At 40.3% G+C, this 22,445-nt stretch overlaps 1 protein-coding gene across 1 annotated transcript in view; it reads left to right on the top strand.

Moving 5' to 3' along the window:
* Window positions 1–13,229, top strand: part of colq (collagen-like tail subunit (single strand of homotrimer) of asymmetric acetylcholinesterase) — a 30,443-nt gene extending 17,214 nt beyond the window's left edge. The window contains exons 8-17 of the mRNA XM_048152525.1: window positions 26–52; window positions 189–233; window positions 340–375; window positions 2,144–2,224; window positions 2,312–2,408; window positions 3,076–3,212; window positions 3,371–3,490; window positions 6,123–6,249; window positions 7,075–7,177; window positions 10,249–13,229. Of these exons, the coding sequence (XP_048008482.1) occupies window positions 26–52; window positions 189–233; window positions 340–375; window positions 2,144–2,224; window positions 2,312–2,408; window positions 3,076–3,212; window positions 3,371–3,490; window positions 6,123–6,249; window positions 7,075–7,177; window positions 10,249–10,318 (843 nt within the window). The 3' untranslated portion in view covers window positions 10,319–13,229. The remainder of the gene's footprint in view (window positions 1–25; window positions 53–188; window positions 234–339; window positions 376–2,143; window positions 2,225–2,311; window positions 2,409–3,075; window positions 3,213–3,370; window positions 3,491–6,122; window positions 6,250–7,074; window positions 7,178–10,248) is intronic.
* The last annotated feature ends 9,216 nt before the right edge of the window (window positions 13,230–22,445 follow it).

Below are 22,445 nucleotides of genomic sequence, written 5' to 3'. Positions count from 1 at the left end.
CTGAATGTTCATTTCTTTCATGCAGGGCTTTCCTGGACATAAGGGGGAAAAAGTGAGTTACCTCTCTGAACCTACTATAATTCAATATTCAATTCATTCTTTCATTTTAATCCCTGTTGTTCATCAAATTATGCTTTTTATCTTCTAAATGATTTAATATCATTGTTGTTTTAATGTTTTCCTACTAGGGCTCACAAGGTTTCAGAGGAGAAATTGGCTTAAAAGGTGACAAGGTAAGTTACCAGAGTAATTGTGTTACAATGCATTTTAATTGGTCTAAACCATACCGTAATTATTATTATTTTTTTTTTACAAAGACTGCATCTTTCTCTGTTTCAGGGATCAATTGGTCTTCCTGGAATGCTTGGCCAAAAGGTGCTGAAAATATTACTGCATTTTTAGCCTTTCATTATATTACAGCATTGTGCTATAGGAGTTTATGCTGGTTAACTGTTTATAATGTATTACATTATATATTTTATAAGTTATGGTACAATTAGTACTATTTATAATAATGCAGTGGTCTATTTTTATTGGTAACACTTTACAATAAGGTCCCGTTAGTTAACATTAGTTAATGTATTAATTAACATTAAAAATAAAAATGAGCAATACAATTGTTACAGCATTTATTTATGTTAATTAATTAATACAACTGTTCATTGTTAGTTTATGTTAGCTCAGGTCCATTAAATAATATTAACAGTAGGGATGCACGATATATCGGCCACCATATTGGTATCGGCCGATATATGTTAATTTTTAATGTTGTCGTTATCGGCCCGATAAGAAAATTTGGCTGATATATTAAAGTCAATAAATGATGGATTATTTCCTTCAGCTAAAACACTTCAGATGTGCACTGTTCGCCATGATGGTTTTTAATTGCTTGAAATATGATTGGAATCACTTCAAAAGGGCAAATACAGTTAAGTGCAACATGTGCAGCGCAAGTCTGTCATATAGGCTATATAAAATTATAATGAGAACATTATAATTGTGTGCTTTGTTGGGACATGGCTTTTTGATTTGGAATCAGGCTCTCAAAAATTATATAAAAATTTGGATTTAAATTTATTGGCCAATATATTGGTTATCGGCTTTCAAATATAAAGAATTATTGGTTATCGGTATCGGTCAAAATGTTAATATCGGTGCATCCCTATTTAACAGATATTACTTTTGATTTTATAATGTATTAGTAAATGCTGAAATGATCTAAAATTAATAAATGCTTAACAAGTACTTTAGTAAGTAGTTAATGTTCACTAATGTGGTTAACTAAAATTAACAAATGGAACCTTATTGTAAGGTGTTTACTTTTTTTTTATTAAAGCATTATTTCACCCAAAAATAAAAACAATTGTCAATAATTACTCACCCTCATGTCATTCCAAACCTGTAAGACTTTCGTTCATCTTCGGAACATAAAAGAAGATATTTTAAATGAAATCTGTGTGATTTCTGTCCTTCCATTGACATTCTACGCAACTACCACTTTGATGCATCAAAAAGTTCATAAAGAGATTGTAAAACTAATCCATATGAATTGAGAGGTTAATTTTCTTAAGAGACTCGAACGCTTTATATGATGAACAGATTGAATTTAGGATTTTATTCACATGTAAAAATTGATCAGCGAACATAAACCGAAGCTCAACCAAAACTGCTTGATACGCAAGAACAAACCTCTTCCGGAAGCTCAAATGTGCTGCGTAACATGAAAATGAACCTCATTGGTTCTCGCATGTGTCAAGCAAACATGCTTGACTTTCCGTTTACCACAACTGATGTGTGAGTCGATGAATGTTTATGTGAATAAAAGCCTAAATTCAGTCTGTTCAGCATATAAAGTGATCAAGTCCCTTCAGAAAATTTGGACTAAACTTCTCAATTCATATGGATTCGTTTTACAATCTCTATGAACTTTTGGAAGCGTTGAAGTGGTAGTTGTCAAAGGAGGGACAAAAATAAATCTCTCAGAATTCATTAAAATAACTTCATTTGTCTTTGCGAAGATGGATGAAAGTCTTACGGCTTTGGAACGACATGAGGGTGATTTTTTTTTTTTTTTTTTTTGGGTGAACTGACCCTTTAATATAGTAAAACAAGTATTATATGTAATTTTAAAACTCTTTCTCAGGGTGAAATGGGCCCAAAAGGAGAACCTGGAAGCTCAGGGAACAGGGGACCCACTGGCCGCCCAGGAAAAAGAGGAAAGCAGGTGATCCATCCTTAAACATAATAGCAATATGATAACAATGCAAAAGCATTGGAAATAAATGACCGTTACGATTGATTTCTGATGCAGGGCTCAAAAGGTGACAGTGGTGCAATTGGACCCATTGGACCTGCAGGCCCTCAGGGGGCCCCTGGTCACCCTGGTCCTCCTGGTTTGCCCGCCTCAGGTATTATGATTACATACAACTATCAGATCTCAAATCTCTTCTGGTCTCTGAGGAAGTATAGTTTCCTAGGGAAATTAAGTGGAAAATTTATAATAGTTACAGTACCGTAGGGTTTAAACCTTACTGACTGCAAGTTTTTGAATAGTGGTGTATTGTATGCTTAATGCTCATTACAAACTACTTTTTACAAACCTTTCCTGTTTATTTATTTATTATTTAAATGTATACTTTTTTTACTATATGCTACATATTCTGATTTGGTTTTGTTAGTATGAGGATTACATGATGATATTGCAGCATTAGCTATTGCCATGTGCAGATGGTGAAGCACACTGATCTTAAATCACAGCAGGAAATCCCACCACTGGTCTATTTAGCTTCAGAAGCAACCTGATCTCTGGCTGAAACAGAAGCCCCAAAGGTGACTGAAGCCATGACATCATGTCCTTAACTGATGGCTGGAGCGGCCAAGCTTCTCGCACAATCACAAACATTATGTCATCACTTTATTCACAGGACAGCTGCTGTCTTGTTTTGGTTTCTGTGCTTATTAACTCAATTGCTTACACTTCGTGATAGATGAGGGCCAGGTTTAGTAGCTCTTAAAATCACTCGATTACTCTTGCATCACATGGAGGGACTTTAATGTTGTTTACCTCTCCTCTAGGACTGTACATGGTAGGACAGAAAGGAGAGAAGGGACAGTCTGGCATCCCAGGCCGCTGTGGGTGCAATGGCCCCTCGAGTGTCAATCCCTCCTTTGACCAGCACTTGCACCGGGGCATCTATCCCAGAGTTCCAGCGGTAAGCCACCAATGCCAGCACGGTTTACAAACTAAGCCTGAATATTACCAGATATCTGTGTGCCGCACTGGATCGATTGCTTTTGCACGACATTCAATTTTAGTTTATTTTCCCAGTCCAACATTCTGACATCTGATGATATTTAATGTCTGTTGCAGATATTTGTGGTGAATAATGAACAGGAGCTGAACCGCCTTCAGACCGATAACGCTTTGGCGTTCCGTAAAGATCAGAGGGCGCTTTACTTCAAAGACATTAACGGCTGGATGCCAATACAGGTACACATCAATAAACAAAACCCAAGTCATGAATGGATAGTTTGCCTATTGTGTCTAGAACGCATGTTTTTGATTCACTCGTTATTTTGATATATTTTTTAGTTTTTTACCTATTTTCTTTCACTAGTTATATTTTTATTATAGTTATATTTTATTTTTATATACTATTTTATTTTTTTATATAGTAGTTATAATTAATTAATTAATTAATTAATTAAAACAGTTCATGTGACTACAGTGGTTCAACCTTAATATTATAAAGTGACGAGAATACTTTTTGTGTGCCAAAAAAACAAAATAACGACTTTATTCAAAAATATTTAGTGATGGGCAATCTCAAAACACTGCTTCATGAAGCTTTAAGAATCTTTTGTTTCGAATCAGAGGTTCGGAGCATGAAAGTCATATGATTTCAGTAAACGAGGCTTTGTTAAGTCATAAATGTTTCGACATTTCAATGGTTCACATGACTTTGGCAGTTTAATTCACGCTCCGAACTTCTGATTCGAAAAAAAAAGATTCATGATGTTTCGAAGTTTCATGAAGCAGTGTTTTGAGATCCCCCATCACTATATATTGTTGAATAAAGTCAATAATGTCAACTTCTCAAAAGTATTTCATGTATCAAATTACAGTCTGAATTGTTTTTTAATCACATTTTTTTCTTAAAGTGCCCCATTATGTTTTTTCGTATATTACCTTTCATGCAGTGTGTTATATAACTGTTTGTGAATGTGAAAGGTCTGTAAAGTTCTGAAGATCAAAGTGCACGACAAATAAAGTTACTGTCTCCTAAAAGAAAGAATTGATTCTGAACTGCCAAAAGGAGTCGTCAGCAATAGCTTGTTTGCAGTCACGTGTTTCTGATGATGTGCAAATTCAGATGGAGGGCAGGAAGTGAAAAACAGAATGGATGAGATGGAGGAAAGTCCTTAATGTACTGGTTTAAACACTATTACAAGAAAGCTATGAACAGAAAATCATAACATATGTTAGACGTGGTCCTTACATATTCCAGTTCAGTAGACGGTAAGCAACTTCTCCAGTGCCCGATTGCGTATTCATTAAGTATGAGACTTAAAGGGATAGTTCACCCAAAAATTTAAATTTGATGTTTATCTGCTTACCCCCAGCGCATCCAAGATGTAGGTGACTTTTTTTCTTCAGTAGAACACAAATGATGATTTGTGTCGCACAAACCGATCGTTTCGTGTCTTAGGACATCAATGTGTCGTCATGAGCCACAGGGTTTAATTTGTCTATGCAAGTTTTTTCGACTCTTATTGTTCGAGTTCCCATTCACTGGCATTATTTGACTGACAGACAGCAACGGTTGGAGTTAAAAATCATCATTTGTGTTCTACTGAAGAAACAAAGTCACCTATCTTGGATGTGCTGGGGGTAAGCAGATAAACATCAAATTTTCATTTTTGAGTGAACTATCCCTTTAAGTCGTGATTTCCCCTTACCTATGGGAATATCGATTATATGTCCATATAATATATAATGTTTTGATATAATCCCTTAAACAGTTCTCTAAGGGAAACTGCTAACGTGCTAAGTGTTTCAACTGCTAAGTGTTTCATGACAGCGACCCAGGTTTTGCTGCTATAAAATTCTGTTGTTGCCATGGACACGTTATTTGTTAATACAGATAGGGTATGTTATAAGTAATCTGATCAATGTTTATGTGAATAAATGCTTAAATTAAAATGTTTATCATATAAAGTGGCCGATCACGTCTTGTTAGAAGACTTGAACCTGCTCGCTCTGTGAAGTTTTCCAAAACATGTTAGACTAAGGAAAATAACACTTAAGGTACTTTATGCAACCGGGCACGGACATCCTTCTACTCTAGAAACAAATGAAAGCATACAAAACTATGGAGACATACTACTTTATTTTGACAAAGTGGTCGCTGCACACACAAGCATTATCTGACTCGGCGCCACCCAACTGCAGATGCAATATTACAAGCCACTTTTTCCTGTGTTTTTCAGTCAATTTCTTCCATTTTTCCCACTGATGAACAACAACCTTTGGTACATGATAAAAGCTCCTTGTGGTTTCTCAGTTTGGTTGATTAGAGCAACAATAAACAATGCAAAACATAGGCATTTCATAGTGCTTCCCTATGTAGAAATTCACTTCCTGCCCTCCATCTCCATTTCGTGCCATCCCGTGATGTCATGTGCAAACAGCCTATTCCAGCCTTACTTCCTGTTACATACCAATGTAATAATGCAATAAATTAGCATAATGCCAGTTTATGGTCTTCACTGGCTGCCAGCGAAGATCGTCTACTTTGACCCACCCTCAAACACTGTAGTTGTAGCTGAGGCCTGGAAGAGTTTGGTTTGTGTTGTCGACATGTTGAGTAGACACTGTTTTCAGTGCTGCGAATCCTCTTTGCATGCAATTCATAAGCATGAGGACTCGCACTGGAATTGATATGGTAAAACCTGTGCCATTGTAACTGTTCCGATCTCTGTCTATACAAGCGCTGAGGAAGCCTCTGGAGATGCATGTAAACCTATTGTAGGAGACCTAGAATAGAATAATAGGGGCACTTTTTTTTTACACACAAAGTGATTTTAGTCTCCAAGGTCTGTAAAAGACTTTTTCATTCCAGTTAACACCCTTCCAGTCGATGGAGCGTGATCCCGACCAGGAGGGTTTCTGCGGAGACAGCATTGTGCAAGCTGAGAACGGAGAGGAGTGTGATGACGGAAATAAGGTGGTCACAGATGGCTGTGTCAGTAAGTATCAGGTTGAAACAGCAACGTTCCAGCTGACAGCTTATTCCCAACAACATGCTATAATGTGGTTTAATGTGAGAGTGAGTTCTAAAATGGGAATTCAAGAATAATCGGGTCCGGTATAGCAAGTGAAGCCAAGAATAACACCTTCATTCAGGAGTCACCCAAACATATGCTCTCCTAATTCATTACACTGCACTCTGGAATACTACATTCTGATTGGTCGATCACTGCATTCTGCGGTCAAATATTTTTGTACAATGACCACTAAACTGAACAACTGGCTGTTGTCCCAGACATTCGATTTCATAAACAGCTGTGTTAGTTTCACATCTCTTGTGTCACTCTGTGGTCTCTCTGTTCTCATTTAATAACATAATCTAACTTCATTCATTTTATTTATTTTGTGTGCCTTGTAAAAAGATGGACAATGTACAGTTGGTATGTGTCTGTGTTTATGACCGGCAGATTGTACATTATCTCTCACTGGAAAAAAATGTAAATTGACATTTCTAGAAATGGTTTTCATTGAAATATCTGTTTCTTAGTTTTTTTGTTATCAGTTAATTACACTTGAGATTTCTGTTACATTACATGATGTTAAATTAATGTTTATTGCATTATTATAGTGCCATGATGGTGTTTTGTATTTGTGTGTATGACACTCTGCATCTTCTATATACTAGTATTTCCCTCAGCTTGTGGAAAAGCTACTTGTGATGAACTTTGATTCAGCTGCTGCTGTTTTTTTTGTTTTGTTTTGTGTTGTTTACAGTAAATTTCACAGATTTTTACAGTATATGTTTCTCCTTTTTTCTTTCTCAGAGTGCAAATTTGCATATTGTGGGGATGGATATCGCTATGAAGGGGCAGAGGAGTGTGATGGAAAGGATTTTGGCTTTCACACATGCAGATCCTTTTTGCCTGGGTAAGACTGTTCAAGCCAATATAAAAAGAGTTCAACAAGGCTAAAATCTCTCTTAATGAAAATTAGATGTTTTCTGGTCCCAAAGAGTTTGGGCGAACAAAATATATGAAATAATAATGTATTTTATTGGTCCCACTTTAAATTAGGTGTCTTTAACTACTTACAGTATAATGGAGAAAAAAAAAAGTAATTGTTTGGTACAGTGTAATTATTCTGTTGATGTTTGTAAATCATTGTATTAAAAAACACTTGCTGCTATTGAGGTAGGATGGGGTAAAGTTTGTGGACAGGTTTGGTGGTATGGTAAGGTTTAAGGGTGGGTTAAGTGGGTCAACAGTATATATAGATGTAATTACAGAAACTAATTTCATTTTTAAAATATAAGTAATGTAAAAATATGTATGTACACAATAAGTGTATTGTTAGTACCAGTGTTGGGGAAAGTTACTTTTAAAAAATAATGCGTTACAATATTGCATTACTCCCTAAAAAAACTAATTACATTACTTAGTTACTTTTTATGGAGTTGAGCATATAGGACTTGATAGTACAATCCCTTAGAATAATCTGCACTTTGTTGACATCTTGAATGGGGAGTAGGGGTAATCACTTCATTGGGGTCATCAGGTGGGCACCCTCCAAAGGGCTCAACAGCGACACCTGGTATCCCAGGTACGCTCCCCTCTGCTTTTACCCCTCTAGGTCATTTTGCAGCCCATTTGGGATCCTTCCTTTTTAGCCACAGCAGGTTGCTGCTTTTCTCAGCAGCCTCTGACAGCGACCTAACGGCTGGTCATAAAGCCTGTCCTCTGGCTCCCAACCCCTTCATTAGCCTGGTTATTGCCATGGCTACAGAAACCTCTGCACCCAACCTCTACGGGGAGCAACTGGGTTCGCCAGCCCCATTGTTCTTCTTCGGCTGCTAGGTCTGAGTACTTCAGCCTTTTACGTTCATTTGCTTCACCAATTGTAGCCTCCCATGGCACAATTAGTTCCATGATGAACAGGGACTTTTGTGAGGTTGACCACAGTATCAGGTCTGGCCTGAGGTTAGTTGTAAGTTAGTTGTGGTGGAAAGCTGAGCTTCTGGTCTAGATCAACCTGCATTTTCCAGTCACGGGCAGCATCCAGCGAGGTTGTTTCCATTTTTGTAGTTTGCTTTGCTGGAAGTTGTCCTGCTTTTACGAAGGCGGTGGCTTTTGTGAATCCAGGCATTGGAGGAGGGAGGGCAGTGGTGGTGGTTCTCCTTCCTTTGATAATCGCCAGTTGTCGTAGAACCTGATTGTGCCTCCAGGTGCAACATCCTTGGGAAAGACTGGTTTTGCAGCTGATGAGGATATGCCTTAGCGTTGCTGGGGTTTGACAGAAAGGACATGATGGATCCTTTCCAATCCACTGGTTTAGGTTCTTCAGTGTGAGGAGTACATTGAGCTTCCTCATCAGAGCCACCTACAATCTGCTTCCTTCCATCTCCCAACGATCCTTCCAGATGAGCTTACATTGCACCAGATTTTCCTGGTTAGTCCAATGTCCTTGTTTGGACTGCGAGACTGCCTTTGTGCATCTGCCTCCTCTTGCTGCCGGACCTCGGCTGCTATCAGTTTTCTCCTCTGGGCGGATGTTGCTTTGTACCATATGGGTCAGCTTGTACCAAGTCCAAAACTCCCTCTTCCCTGCTGCACCTGTCCTACAATGTCTCCATGCCTGAGAGCGGATTTTGCTTGCTGTATGGCCTCAGTCGGGGTCCACTTCCTCCCAGTTGCCAATCTGGGAGCAGCTGCTTGTATTATAGCATCTTGAGACTCGGTCAGGGTCATGTTCAGTCTCACTTTGGTGCATTTGTACTCTTCAGTGAGGCTAGAGACAGGCCATTCCAGGGCACTTTTCCCATACAGGCCGACATTACTGAGGCATCACAGGAGTCCAAGCCACTTCTTGATATATGAACTGACTGTTTTCTACAGCTTCTCGATTTTGGTAAGGGTGACCTCGTAGACTGTTAGAGGCCACATTAGACGAGGGAGCAATCCGAATTGCAGGCACCATAGTTTCAGCTTGCCAGGAGCAAGGTATTGTTTATACTGACAAGGCCTTTGATGGTTTCTTCCCTCAGTTGGTCACTCTGATCTGAGTCATTGAGGCTTGCATTGTACCATCACCCTAAGCTCTTGACTGGCATCTCCAACACTGTTGGAATGGGTGTTTTGTCGATGTGGAATCTCTGGTCTACGAGTTTCCCTCTGACAATGGATATGCTTCTGGATTTACTGGGTTTTAACTTCATACGTGCCCATGTTATGTTGGCATGAAGCTTTTCCAGTAGACATTTGGTACATGCAATGGTTGAGGTCAGGGTGGTCATGTCATCCATGTAGGCACGAATAGGAATCCACTGTCCAGACTGCAGACGTTCTCCTCTTACATTTTGTTACATTACTTTTGTGTTACTTTTACTTTACTTTTGCGTTACTCTCAATGGGCTTGTTTTTTTTTTTTTTTTTTTTTAAATAACAAACCAAACCAAAAGTTAAATGAATAAGGCTCAGGCTGAAGGTAATGCAAATTCACACCTGTACAGTAGAGGGCACAGCTCAAACAAACCTCTCAGCTGTGCTGCCATTCTAGATTGCAAAAGAATAGGATGCAGGAAAAGAAAGTTCTCTTGAGTAGAGCTGACAGTCAATAAATGGGAAAACAAAGTAACGTGTTACTTAATTGAAAAAGTAACTCAGATATTTTGTAGTAAATTTAGAAAAGTAATCTATTACTTTACTAGTTACTTGGGAAAAGTAATCTGATTTGCGTAACTCGCGTTACTTGTAAAGCTTTACCTTGCAACACTGGTTAGTACGTAGTAGTCAATTTATTGAATATTATTATATTATTTTTTTTTACTGAATATTATTCTTGATCATAGTGTTATAGTGATATTTTAAAAGAATTTTGTTTTGATTTTAAAACCCATACACATACTGTATAAAGGACCACTATGGTTTTTGAAAAAGCAAAAAAAAAAAAAAAAAATGTTGACAAAATTTCCACATAATTATGTCTCGTCTTTCTGTCCACAGATCTTATGGACATCTCAAATGCACATCTGACTGTTTCATTGACTCAACAAACTGCAAGTATTTCACATGAGGACACCAGAAAGTAGCGTCTCATTTCAGCTGGCGACATCCGTATAAACAACAACACTGAACACCATAGATTCAGCAGATAAACTGAGAGTAGAAATCATTGAGGGAATTATCACAAACACATTAGCTGAACTCTTTCTTGACATGATGCTCTGAAGCCACGTATCTCACTCGGGAAAGGAACGCTTGGCAAAGCCACGGTTCTGCTCGCGCTCTTAAGAACTCTAACAGGACTTCAGACGTCATTCTATGTGCATGCTGCCTGCTGCTCTGCCCTGGCTTGACATTTGGCCAGTGTGGTTGGCAAGAAGAATCGGGCGAGTTGGGTGCCTCTTGGAGATGGGTAAAAGACTCCTCAATACCTCAAAGTACTGTAGTACTGTTTCAGAGGAAAGCCATTTTCTCCTGGTCCACATCACCTTCCCTCACACAGGGTGCTCTGTTTGTGGAATGCAATGTGATATTGTTACTATAGTATTTTGCATGAGGCTGAGATTGCAGTAGACGCGTCAGCAGAAATTATTACAGAGGCATGTAACTGAGAAAAAGCAAAAGTGGCTCATATCTTTAAATGTAATATGCAGGCTTAGACCAAACTGGTGCTTAGCCCTGGAAGAAACCTAATAATTTAACTGTAATAATCTTAACACTGATGTACATAAGGGTCAGTACAGCTTTGCATACTGGGTCCAAAATGAACTTGCCATACAGCTCAATAGCGGGTAAAAATATTAAGGTATTTATGGCTCAAGACAAAAAAAAAAAAAAAATGAAAATGCCAAATTACTTTTTAATTGACTAGTGTCAGAATCATTAGATAAAGATGGTTGTTCAGAAGTGATTCAGTTCTTTGCATGCATCCTACTTTGGCTTTCAGTACACAGTATGATTTAGTTCGAACATAACGAAAAAATAATCACGGTTCAGTAAGGGAGTCACTTGTAACCTCTTTCAACGATTCACTGACTTAGTCCCCAAGCAAATTCAATGCTTTGTCATAGTTCTTTTTACGGAGTCCTTCAAAAGAATTTGATCCATGATGGCATTGTAGGCGAATCCTAAACAGTGTTATTGCACCCTTGAAGGGCACTGTGGGAACTTTACAATAAGGTCTCATTTGTTAACATTAGTTAATGCATTAGTTTACGAACTAATTTTGAGCATTTTTACAGAATTTATTAATTTGTTCTTGAATCGGACATCACAGATCACGCTGTTCAAGAAACACCGACTTGCACTCTTATAAGATCACTCTGATGACATCAAATATTGAATCATATCAACTAGACTTTAAATTATTGTTGAAAAAAGGTAGCGTTTTTGTAGCATTTGCGACCATTTACCCTTAATGCAAAACTACCTCTCATAAACCATTTATACACTCATTTTAGTGGTTCTGCAATTTCAACCATTGTTGCAGTGACTCAAATGGCCAGTAAATCCATTTGCTTTCTCACCAAAATCACATTTTCCTTCGGTGTGGCGTATGGCAGGTGTTATTTTTGGACCCTGACCATAGATGTGTTTTCACAGACAATTTACTGAAAAAAAAAAAAAAAAAAACGAAAAAAAGGACATACAAATGTACTTCAAGTAACCACAATAATACTACTGATTGACAATACTTTATTACAGATGTTTAAGGATAGAAGACCCTCTTTTCCAAGCTCTCAGTATGTCTTGCTGGGTCACACTTAGTGTAACATTTCCATCATATCTCAGGAAACCACTTAAAGATATCCAGAACCTTTCCACCTCCATGTGTGGAGTAGGGTGCACATATTCCACAGTTTAGCCTAGTTCCACACTGTTGTCTTGTGCTTCAAGAGCTTGTAGTCTTGAAGTAAAGCAAATACGGTTTATTTATTTGGGTTATGGGTCTGAAGATCTTAAGTACTCAATCTCATGAGAAAACATTACTATTTTATGAGGTGGCGATTTTGGAAAAATTCGTATGATGCGATTTGTACGAAAACGTACCATTGTTAGGCAAAAGTAAGCATGAAACTTCACGCCTTACCCCCATAACATCAATGGAGCGTAAACAGATCCTACGAAAATGTACAAATGGGATTGTACAAATTCATACAAATTAGCTACCAATTTGCCCAAATTGTAAAATAGTTATGAATTGCCATGAGATTATGTTGGGAAAACCATACAGTATGTGAAGGCTCTACGGCTGTTATTGAACATTTTGTACTGTCTGCTATTGCAGGGGTAGCATTTTGCTGCTATTCAGGCTAAAGACTGTTGGATTAAGGCTGGACTGTTTATGTCGTCCCAACGACTTTAAATTGATTTATACCCAGTGCCAAAGTCCAGTCTGAATATACCTCAGCATATACGGTTTGCTTTAGCCTTTGTGATTACAGGACCTGAGGTGTAGCATACAGCACTTACTTACTGTTATATTCAGTGAAACTTTGCTTAAGTACCTTTGAGTTACATTACTTTTTTTTTTATCAACTCTAAGCCAGTTTTCCATAAGCTATATGATGCATTTGCTACAGGAACCTCTTTGCTTACATTTCTGGGGTGATATTCCTGACTTATCTTTAGATTTCATGTAAAATATTATGGATATAATATGGAAATAAGTGTCTTGAATGTGTTATTCTGCATGTTCATCGTATACTCTTGTTAAAAAGAGCAAGATTGCCACATTTCAATACAATGATGGCCTAAAACATGGAGGCGTTTTTGGAGTTAAAGTGCATTTAGCTTGTAACTGACTGTTATCCTCATACTGTATTTGTACAAACTGAGGAAAGATGTTATCAAATATTGCACAACAAACATACAAAAGAGACTGAATGTTTTGTCCTAGTGTAATTTGAAAGATGTTCTCAATATTAAAACATGTTTGATACTGTCCTGTAATGATGTTAAAATAAAGCTTGAAAAGCTAACTTTCACAGTATCACTGACCTTTATATTGGACCCATTCATTTTCTTCTTATTTTAAAAATGAATTTTGAGAGGAAAAAATACTATTGTTCATCATCAATACAAATGTGAATATTTTAAAGGTGCCCTAGAATCTAAAATTTAATTTACCTTGGCATAGTTAAATAGCAAGAGTTCAGTACATGGAAATGACATACATTGAGTTTCAAATGCCATTGCTTCCTCCTTCTTATGTAAATCTCATTTGTTTAAAAGACCTCAGAAGAATAGGCAAATCTCAACATAACACTGACTTTTACGTAACAGTCGGGATCATTCATATGTACGCCCCCAATATTTGCATATGCCAGCTCATGTTCAATGCATTAGACAAGGGCAGCCAGTATTAACGTCAGGAGCTGAACAGCTGAATCATCAGATTAGGTAAGTGCGGCGACCAGGGCGGGCGAGAGCCGTGAGGGAACGGCGCGAGGCCGGTGGCGCGAGAGTTAATGAGCCCCACCTGGGAGGCGCACCGGCCTTGAGTCTCTCATGGAGGAGCTCCAGAAGCATAAAAGGAGGAGCGACAAAGGACAAGAGAGGACCAGGCCTGGACTTTATTTTATGTTTTATTATGTTTGTGTGGCCGGCAGACGTCCGCGAGGGTCTGCCGGCATTACTTTCTTTTTGTTCTTTGTTTATTTTATTAAAGTTTTGTTGAATGTTCGCCGGTTCCTGCCTCCTTCTTCCCATATTTATGAACTGTGTTACATTGGTGCCGAAACCCGGGAGGAAGGAGGGACATGCTGTCGGCGAGCCCTCGCTGCTGAGGGGGATTGCGGTGCTGCGGAGTTCGGGCAGCGCGGGAGTGTGAAGACCGCGAGAGGCTGCCCGAGGCGGTGGTACTGGAGCCTTGTGAAAGGTGAGACGGAGACCCGGATGCCGTGCTCCTGGGACGAGGTGGGGTGGCTGCCATCCTGGAGGGTGCGGAGGAGTGCCGTCGTCCGCCGTGGGCCGGAGCCTGCTACCGTCCGCCATGAAGGGGAGGAGCAGGGGACGGTGGACTCGCTGCCGGCTGCGCTCAACCAGAGGAGCCATCGCCGGCCGCCAGGAGGCGGTCGAGGATCGGGTCATCCACCAAGCATCCAGTGCCATCGCATGGCACCGCGAGGAAGAGCCTCTTGGCAGGCTGAGGACCGAGCGGCAGTGTGTCTGGGAACCGGACCCAGATTTATTTTTTCTTTCTTTTTCCTCTCTCCCCTCTCTCGTTCTGTCGCTCCCCTTGCTTCCATCTCTTTTCTCTCTTCTCGTCTGTCCTTACCCCCAGGTGCTGCGGCCGCCAAGACAGGCCCCCGGTGGGGAGTAAGCGCAGTCGCGGGAGTACCCCCCGGCCTGCAAGGGGCGATGGGGGTATGTGGCGACCAGGGCGGGCGAGAGCCGTGAGGGAACAGCACGAGGCCGGTGGCGCGAGAGTTAATGAGCCCCACCTGGGAGGCGCACCGGCCTTGAGTCTCTCACGGAGGAGCTCTGGGAGCATAAAAGGAGGAGCGATGACAGTGAAGGACGAGAGAGGACCAGGCCTGGACTTTATTTTATGTTTTATTATGTTTGTGTGGCTGGCAGACGTCCGTGAGGGTCTGCCGGCATTACTTTCGTTTTGTTCTTTGTTTATTTTATTAAAGTTTTGTTGAATGTTCGCCGGTTCCCGCCTCCTTCTTCCCATATTTACAAACTGTGTTACAGTAAGCAAGCAAGGACAACAGTGAAAAATGGCAGATGGAGCGATAATAACTGACATGATAACATGATATTTTTAGTGATATTTGTGAATTGTCTTTCTAAATGTTTCGTTAGCATGTTGCTAATGTACTGTTAAATGTGGTTAAAGTTACCATCGTTAATAGCACTATCAAACTCGTTCAGAATCAAATGTAAACATCCAAATAAATACTGTACTCACATGATGCGAAGCATGCATGCAGCATGCATGATGAACATTTTGTAAAGATCCATTTGAGGGTTATATTAGCTGTGTGAACTTTGTTTATGCACTGTTTTATAGTCGAGAGCTCCGGGGGGTGTTCTAATGTTCTAATGTGTTCTAATAATATGTATTAGAACACATATTGTGTGAATTCAGGTTAATTGGTCCACTTTTCCCAGTTATCTAAATGGCAAAATGTGTCCCATTTAACCTGAATTCCGGTATACACTACACAACTTTTAAAACCCTGAACAGATTTTGTAACACTAGGCATCACACACTACCAGTCTTTCAAGTTGGTCTGAACACAACCCACAGGAGATTGTGCCTCGTTGCGAGCAGTCATGTGACAAATAAAAACAAAATCAGCTCAAAATATCAAATGTTTGATATTCTCTGACTCGATGGATTCATATTCCGAAGCTAAAAAATCTATGTGCCTATCACATGCTATGTAATTTTCCAACCTGATCTCACAGGACAACGTAACTATGTTACAAGGTGGCAGTTTTGTATGAATTTGTACGATGTGAATCATAAAAAAACCATACCCATAAACCTGTTAATGGGGCATAAGAAAATGTACAAACGATGTATGAATGAGATTGTACAAATTCGTACGAATTAGCAAACAGTTCCGTAAAAACATTTTGCATTGCCATGAGATTTTGTTGCTCAACTTTGCTCTGACTTTTAGTATTGACTCGTCAAGACTGTAAACTGGGACAAAAGTCTTGTACTGTATTCCGCACTTTAAATTTTAGACACAATGTTGCCAGTTACTATTACAGTTGCTATTTTTGCTCCGCCAAAGAAAATGGTTCCAAACAAAGCTAATTGATTGACTAATAAAGATGGACCTACTGCTGTAAAATTGTAACCTGCTGAAAGGATCACTAAAAAACCCTGTCACTCTACACAAACTCAGTGTTTCTTGCTCTTTTATGGTTTATTTTTTTGTCATATGAAGGTTGTTGTCTTTAAAACATTTATGTAGCCATGCCTTCAGAGAACGTTTGTACTGCTCTCATTGCTGTATATTTGATGAGTCGTAGCTGACTAAGCTTTGTGCTAGATCACAGCCAGCCGCAGTTAGATCAGCATTTCTGTACTGAGTCTCTGGTTCTTGCTGCTCACAGACTGAATATGTGGGCGTTTGGCCTGACAATGATTGACAGTGTATTGATCACGTAGAAGACAGAAGGTGACAGAGAAAGATAAAAGGGGAGCTGTCGACAGTTTTTCAGGAAAGAAACCCTTTGTGCTGCCTGGAGAACAGACCATGGAGCCTGCAAAAGTCTTGTGCTGTGGATTTGGACTGGAATTTTTTAATTATGTGTGTGTGTGTGTGAGTGTGTGTTTGTGTTTTTAAAGGTTGGCAGGAACCCCGAGCTTGGCACAGAGATTTTTGAAGATGGTTGTCGTTCAGTAACCATATTATAGAGCCATATCTTTACCCACTAATCTCATTACAGTAATTTGCCTGCAGATGAGCTAGGCAATATCTTACATATGCATTGCATAACACAATCTGATTTCGAACTTTGTTGGGAACATGCCAGTATGCGACTTTGAAGAGGAGGCCATGTGGAACAGGGTGTGAGGTGAGACCCCGTTGCATTTGTGGGGGCTCAAATGGGGTCTTATTTAGCTATAGCTGCCCCAGACTTTCCATTGCGGCAGAGTGGAAACTTTCTGATAATCCTATAGTCTGGAATTTAAAATGTCTTCTGTTGATATCCTAAGCTGTGTCCGAAATCACCCCCAATACCCTTATATCAGTGGTGTGCAGTGGTGTTCTGAAATGAGGAGGCACATTTTTTATTTTTTTATGAATCAAATGTAAATTCATGTGCATTACTCTTAACATTGACACATCTTCCGTGTTGAATGAACATTACTTTACATTACATCAAACAAGAAAAAAAGAAACCAAATACAATTCTATTTTGTAATTTTACATTAACGATGTATTGTAATAAATGTTCGATTTATCAAAACCAAGTCAATCTCATCAAATGGTTTAAGCATTTCTACATTCATTCCAAAATAACTAAATGCAATAATAATCTAAACAATATATTTTATTTGTGTATTGATGTTTTTCTTTTTAATAGTCAACTTGGGCTATTTTGGATAATCAGTCATGCTCCGTAAACCTAAAACTCGTCTGTCACAGACAGGAAGATGTATTTTTAATTTCACCAAGCTGATTGCACTAAAAACCCTGCAGTCATCAAGTTTTCAGTCCATTTCAAGTTTGATTTTGATGTGACATAAAGCGGTGATATCTAACTGGGTGATCTGTTTACTTACTTTTCAATTAGTCTTCCGACTGACGCCATCATTTGTTCATTCAAACTGACGCCGGAACGTGCACATCAACAAGAGGCGGGATTTATCGCACAAACCAATCATATCCAATCATAACCAATTACATCCAATCATGGCGCATTGCCTCCTCTCACGTGGCTTTCCCCCATTCATTCTCAATTAGAGAAGGTTTCAGAGTTGCAGAGGTTTGACGGTACATGCAACAGAGCATTACAACAGTCCAGTCTGGATAGAACAAGAGCTTGGACAAGGACTTGTGTAGCATGCTCCGATAGGAAGGGCCTGATCTTCCTAATGTTGTATAAGGCAAATCTACAGTTCTATGTGGTCTGTGAAGTTTGACTGATCATCAATCACAACTGCAAGGTTCCTGGCTGACATGGAAGAAGTTTTGGTTGACGAATGTAGAAGTTGTGATGAAGTGTTCGGTTGGCTGAGACCGCAAGCAGCAAGCAGCTCTGTCTTTGCAAGGTTGAGTTGAAGGTGGTCCTTCATCAAGGAAGAAATGTCTGTCAGGCAGGCTGAGATGTGAGCAGCTACCATTAGATCATCTGGCTGGAATGAGAAGTGGAGTTGTGTGTCATCATCAAGACTTTGTCCAGATTGGATTTAGAATGATGATCAAAACATAGATCGAGTAGACTAAGTCTATCAACCCCTCCAAAGCTTGTACAGTCATATACCTCTTTGTGGGTTTGACATTTTTCTTGTTAGGCAGTTTTGAATGATATGCTGTTGAATGTTTGATGATCATGTTAGCTTACTTGTGCGTAAACAACTTCTGTCCACTTCTTTCTGGTTTATAAAGATCCTCTTCTTCGCTTGTTTTTGGAAAAAATCGTCAATGGCAGGGAAGAGTTAAAGACCAGACAACTTTGAATGCATGTTCTAATAACATTCTGGAATAAAGTTTGTCCATAATGTTGAGAGAAACTTGGCAGAATGTTCTGAGAATGTTCCCCGTTAGCTGGGTAGACGCTGGGTGAGCATTGCGCTGAATGAATTCATGCATCTCACAAGAAGATGGTGTCCACTGCACACAAATTTGCTCACTGACTTTTATTAACTCATTCAGTGGACTAGATTAGTGGAGTAGGGAGTAGGGGAAAGCAGGTATAGGGGAGATTTTGGATACAGCCCTATAGGCTGTGATTAAATTAAATAGGAAAAAAGGCAGCTGCCATAGTATGATGATGGATTATACCAATGCAGGTTTAGTGGTGTCACGTTTCGGGTGTTGGTGTAGGACGTAGGACAGGGGGCCTCACAGGCAGGAAACAGAGAGGACCCAGCTGTCACCCGAGGCCTCAGTGAAAATCCCTGACCTACAGGAGGGAATGGCAAGTATGCAAGGTGCAATAGAAAGGGAGGGAATGAACAACAAACACATATAAACTAGAAATAAATGGACATTAGCCAAGAACAAAGGAACAATTAACAGGAACTGTGAATTGTGGAGCAGTTGTGACCTAATGGTTAGAGAGTTGGACTTGTAACCCAAAGGTCGCAGGCGTTTGAGTCTCAGTACCGGCAGGAAATGTAGATGGGCAAGTGAATGAACAGCGCTCTCTTCCACTCTCACTACCCACAACTGGAACTTGAGCAAGGCACCTAACCCCCAATCACTCCCCGGGCCCTGCAGCATAAATGGCTGCCCACTGCTCTGGGTGTGTGTTCATGGTGTGTGTTCAATACTCAATGCTGTGTGTGTGTACTTGGATGGGTGAAATGCAGAGCACAAATTCCGAGTACGGGAACTTCACTTAAATCTTAGATTAGATGAGTTTTCATCAATATAAAAATCTAATTCTAAAATAGATTTAGTTAAATTGCATAGACAGACTAGGTCTATAAATGCTGCAATTAAGTATTTTTGTAGGTCACCCCGAAAGTTAAGGCTGATTTATACTTCTGCGTCCGACCTACGCCGTAAGCTGTGCGCCGTAGGCTATGCGTCTGTTTTCATTTATACTTCTGCATCATTGTCCACGTCGACGTGCATGCAGACCACTAGGAGGCAGTGTCCGCATTTATGTTGAGTATCAAGGCAAAAGCTGAAGAAGAAGCAGCTTGTCATATACAGTAGGTTGTCAGAGAAGCTTACAAATAGAAGCGGCAGAGAAGCAGCAAATAGGTAAGGACAAGTTTATGATTCATACATGTTTTTTGCATCATGATAATCTTCACAAATGAACACAACTTTTATAAATTTTGAAGCCTCAATACAATCGGCAGGATAAAACAAACCACCACAGTCGCATGACTTCAACGTCACCACCACTAAGCTTCCGACAACTCTTTTATTCTTTATTTAAAAACATTTTCCATGAAAGTTTCAATAGTTTGCAAAAGTGTGATTATTAACAATGAGGTTGTAAAAGCGAACTAGTGAATAGATGTGTTTTCCTGCTCGCTGTGATGTTAAATGTCACTAACAACCTCTGTAGTCCCATTTAGCCACTTGTTAGTAACCGCCCTTCCCTTTCAGATGGTCACGTTCAACGTTACGTCAGATCATTCTGACGAATGGGGTCTTGTGACAGCACCTCCCTGGCCAATTCCTCTGAGGAAGGACCTTCTTTCTAAGAGAGGGGGCACCCTCTGGCACCGGCATCCCGATCTGTGGAACCTGCATGTGTTGGTTCTGGACGGGACGTGGAAGGTTAAGGTACCTTGCCACCTCAGGTCTATGTGGCTGCCATTGCGGCTTACCATGATCTCATTGACGGTAAGTCTGATCGTCAGGTTCCTGAGAGGGGCTAGAAGGCTCAATCCACCTCACCCTCAGCAGGTGCCCTCTTGGGACGTTGCAGTAGTTCTATCTGCACTGCAGAGAGCTCCCTTCAAGCCTTTGCTCTTAGTCGAGCTGAAATTTCTATCTTTAAAGACTGCGCTCCTGATGGCTTTGGCTTTGGTAAAGAGGGTCAGGGACCTGCAGGCATTTCCATTTGGAAAATCTCTCATGATCTTGAGACCCCAGCCTGGTTATGTGCCCAAAGTTCCCACCACTCTTTTTAGAGGTCAGGTGGTGAACTTGCAAGTACTGACCCAGAGGAGGCAGACCCAGCCCTGGCGCTGCTCTGTCCAGTACATGCTCTCCGCACTTACGTAGACAGAACTCAGTGCTTCAGGACCTCAGACCAGCACTTTGTCTGTTACGGAGGCCAGCAGAAGGGAAAGGCTGTCTCCAAGCAGAGGGTATCCCACTGGATAGTGGATGCTATAGTCTTGGCTTACCAAATTCAAGACCTGCCATGCCCCCTAGGGGTGAAAGCTTACTCAACCAGGAGTGTTGCTTCCTCCTGGGTGCTGGTGCATGGCACATCACTAACAGACATTTGTAGAGCTGCGGGCTGGGTGACAACTAAGACATTTGCGAGATTCTATAATCTCCGTGTAGAGCACAGGCTCCTCCCGTGTACTTGCCCCTTCAGACCAGTAGACAGGACTTGTATGGCATCAATTTGCTTGCTGCACCATTCAACTCCACGGACTTGATGCGTGTGCTATTCTCCTCAGTTCAGAGCCTTGGGTTCCTCCAGCACTGTAGATGTCTAACACTTGTGTGTAAGACCTCCTACGAGCAGTAAGCCTGTTGGCATACTTCTAGCTGGAATATGCTACCCAGTGCCTCTGTGCTAAGTCCAGCCCTTCGCTCATGCTAAGCCTCACGACAGGGTGCTATCGCTTACGCATAACGCTGGAAGACAGCCATTGTGGTGTTTTTTAGGGACCATGTAAATAAAAGGGAATGTCTTGGTTATGTATGTAACCCTCGTTCCCTGAAGGAGGGAACGTATTGCTGTACCGCTGAATGGCCGGGTCACACGGCTCGGCTCCTCAGTGAAAACTTGAATGCGAGTATGCTTGCGCTGCTCCTTATATACCCACAGAGCGGGGCGGAGATCACGATGCAAATTCTGCAGACCAATGTACTTAGCGTACCATTGGCTTATTTTGCTACCACTCAAAGGTGATTGGGCTCTCAGACAAGACTCCATTCCTCAGAATGATCTGATGTAATGTCTCCATTCCCTCCTTCAGGGAACGAGGGTTACATGTGTAACCAAGATGTTTTCAAATCATTACGCATTTGCGCATTTCAGATAGAATATAGCCACGTCCCACTATCATACTATAAAGAAGAGAAGTAGGCAAAGTATGAAAAAACAGTAGAGCAAAAGATTAGTAGGTACGAATACATATTCGAAAAACAGTAGGCAAAAAGTACCCCGTTGACCTAGTAACACAGAGTGTTTGGAGTGTAGGTTCAATGGACATTGGAGAGGAGTCGTGAAAGGCAGGTAAGCAAATCAAATTACGCAACTGTCTATATTAGTGAGACACTGAATTATTTCCTCAAATGATTCATTTTATAAAACACTGAACAAAACGCAGGTCAATGGACCGGAAAAAGAGTTGAGACGCTTGAAATTTGAACTTTTTAACTTGAGCAGCGCATTTGCACACGATGCTGCAAAAGACACGAGCACAATGGTCAAACACGTCCGTCTAGTACGCCTTTACATAGAAAATCAATGGAAAAGTATCAGTGGAATACAAAAACGCGTTATGTGAACGGCCCCCATCGGTTTAGTGCGTTTTTAAATTGAAAGGCAGTGCAGTATGATGCAAAAACACATTCAACTTCTGTGTGAAAATATGAGTTACTTAATATTAACTTCTTAAACTGTTGTATACAAGCTTGTGTGTGATATTCAAAAATATTTTAGGTTCTGTTTGTTTTGCTGAAATCTAATTAGACATCTCCTTCCAGGAAGCTTGAATGGAAGGTCAATGGAAAGGTCAATGGAAAATGCTGTCTGTGGGCCAGAAGTTGTTGGTGGAATGTTGGGAGTGTTGCAATTTGGCATCCATCAGCCAAAGCTGTTCTCCCGAATGTTATCCCACCAGCCCCTGA

This window comes from Megalobrama amblycephala, linkage group LG13, assembly GCF_018812025.1.
Source record: "Megalobrama amblycephala isolate DHTTF-2021 linkage group LG13, ASM1881202v1, whole genome shotgun sequence".
In the NCBI taxonomy this organism is placed as follows: Eukaryota; Metazoa; Chordata; class Actinopteri; order Cypriniformes; family Xenocyprididae; genus Megalobrama; species Megalobrama amblycephala.
This window is presented reverse-complemented; position numbering and strand designations above follow the sequence as displayed.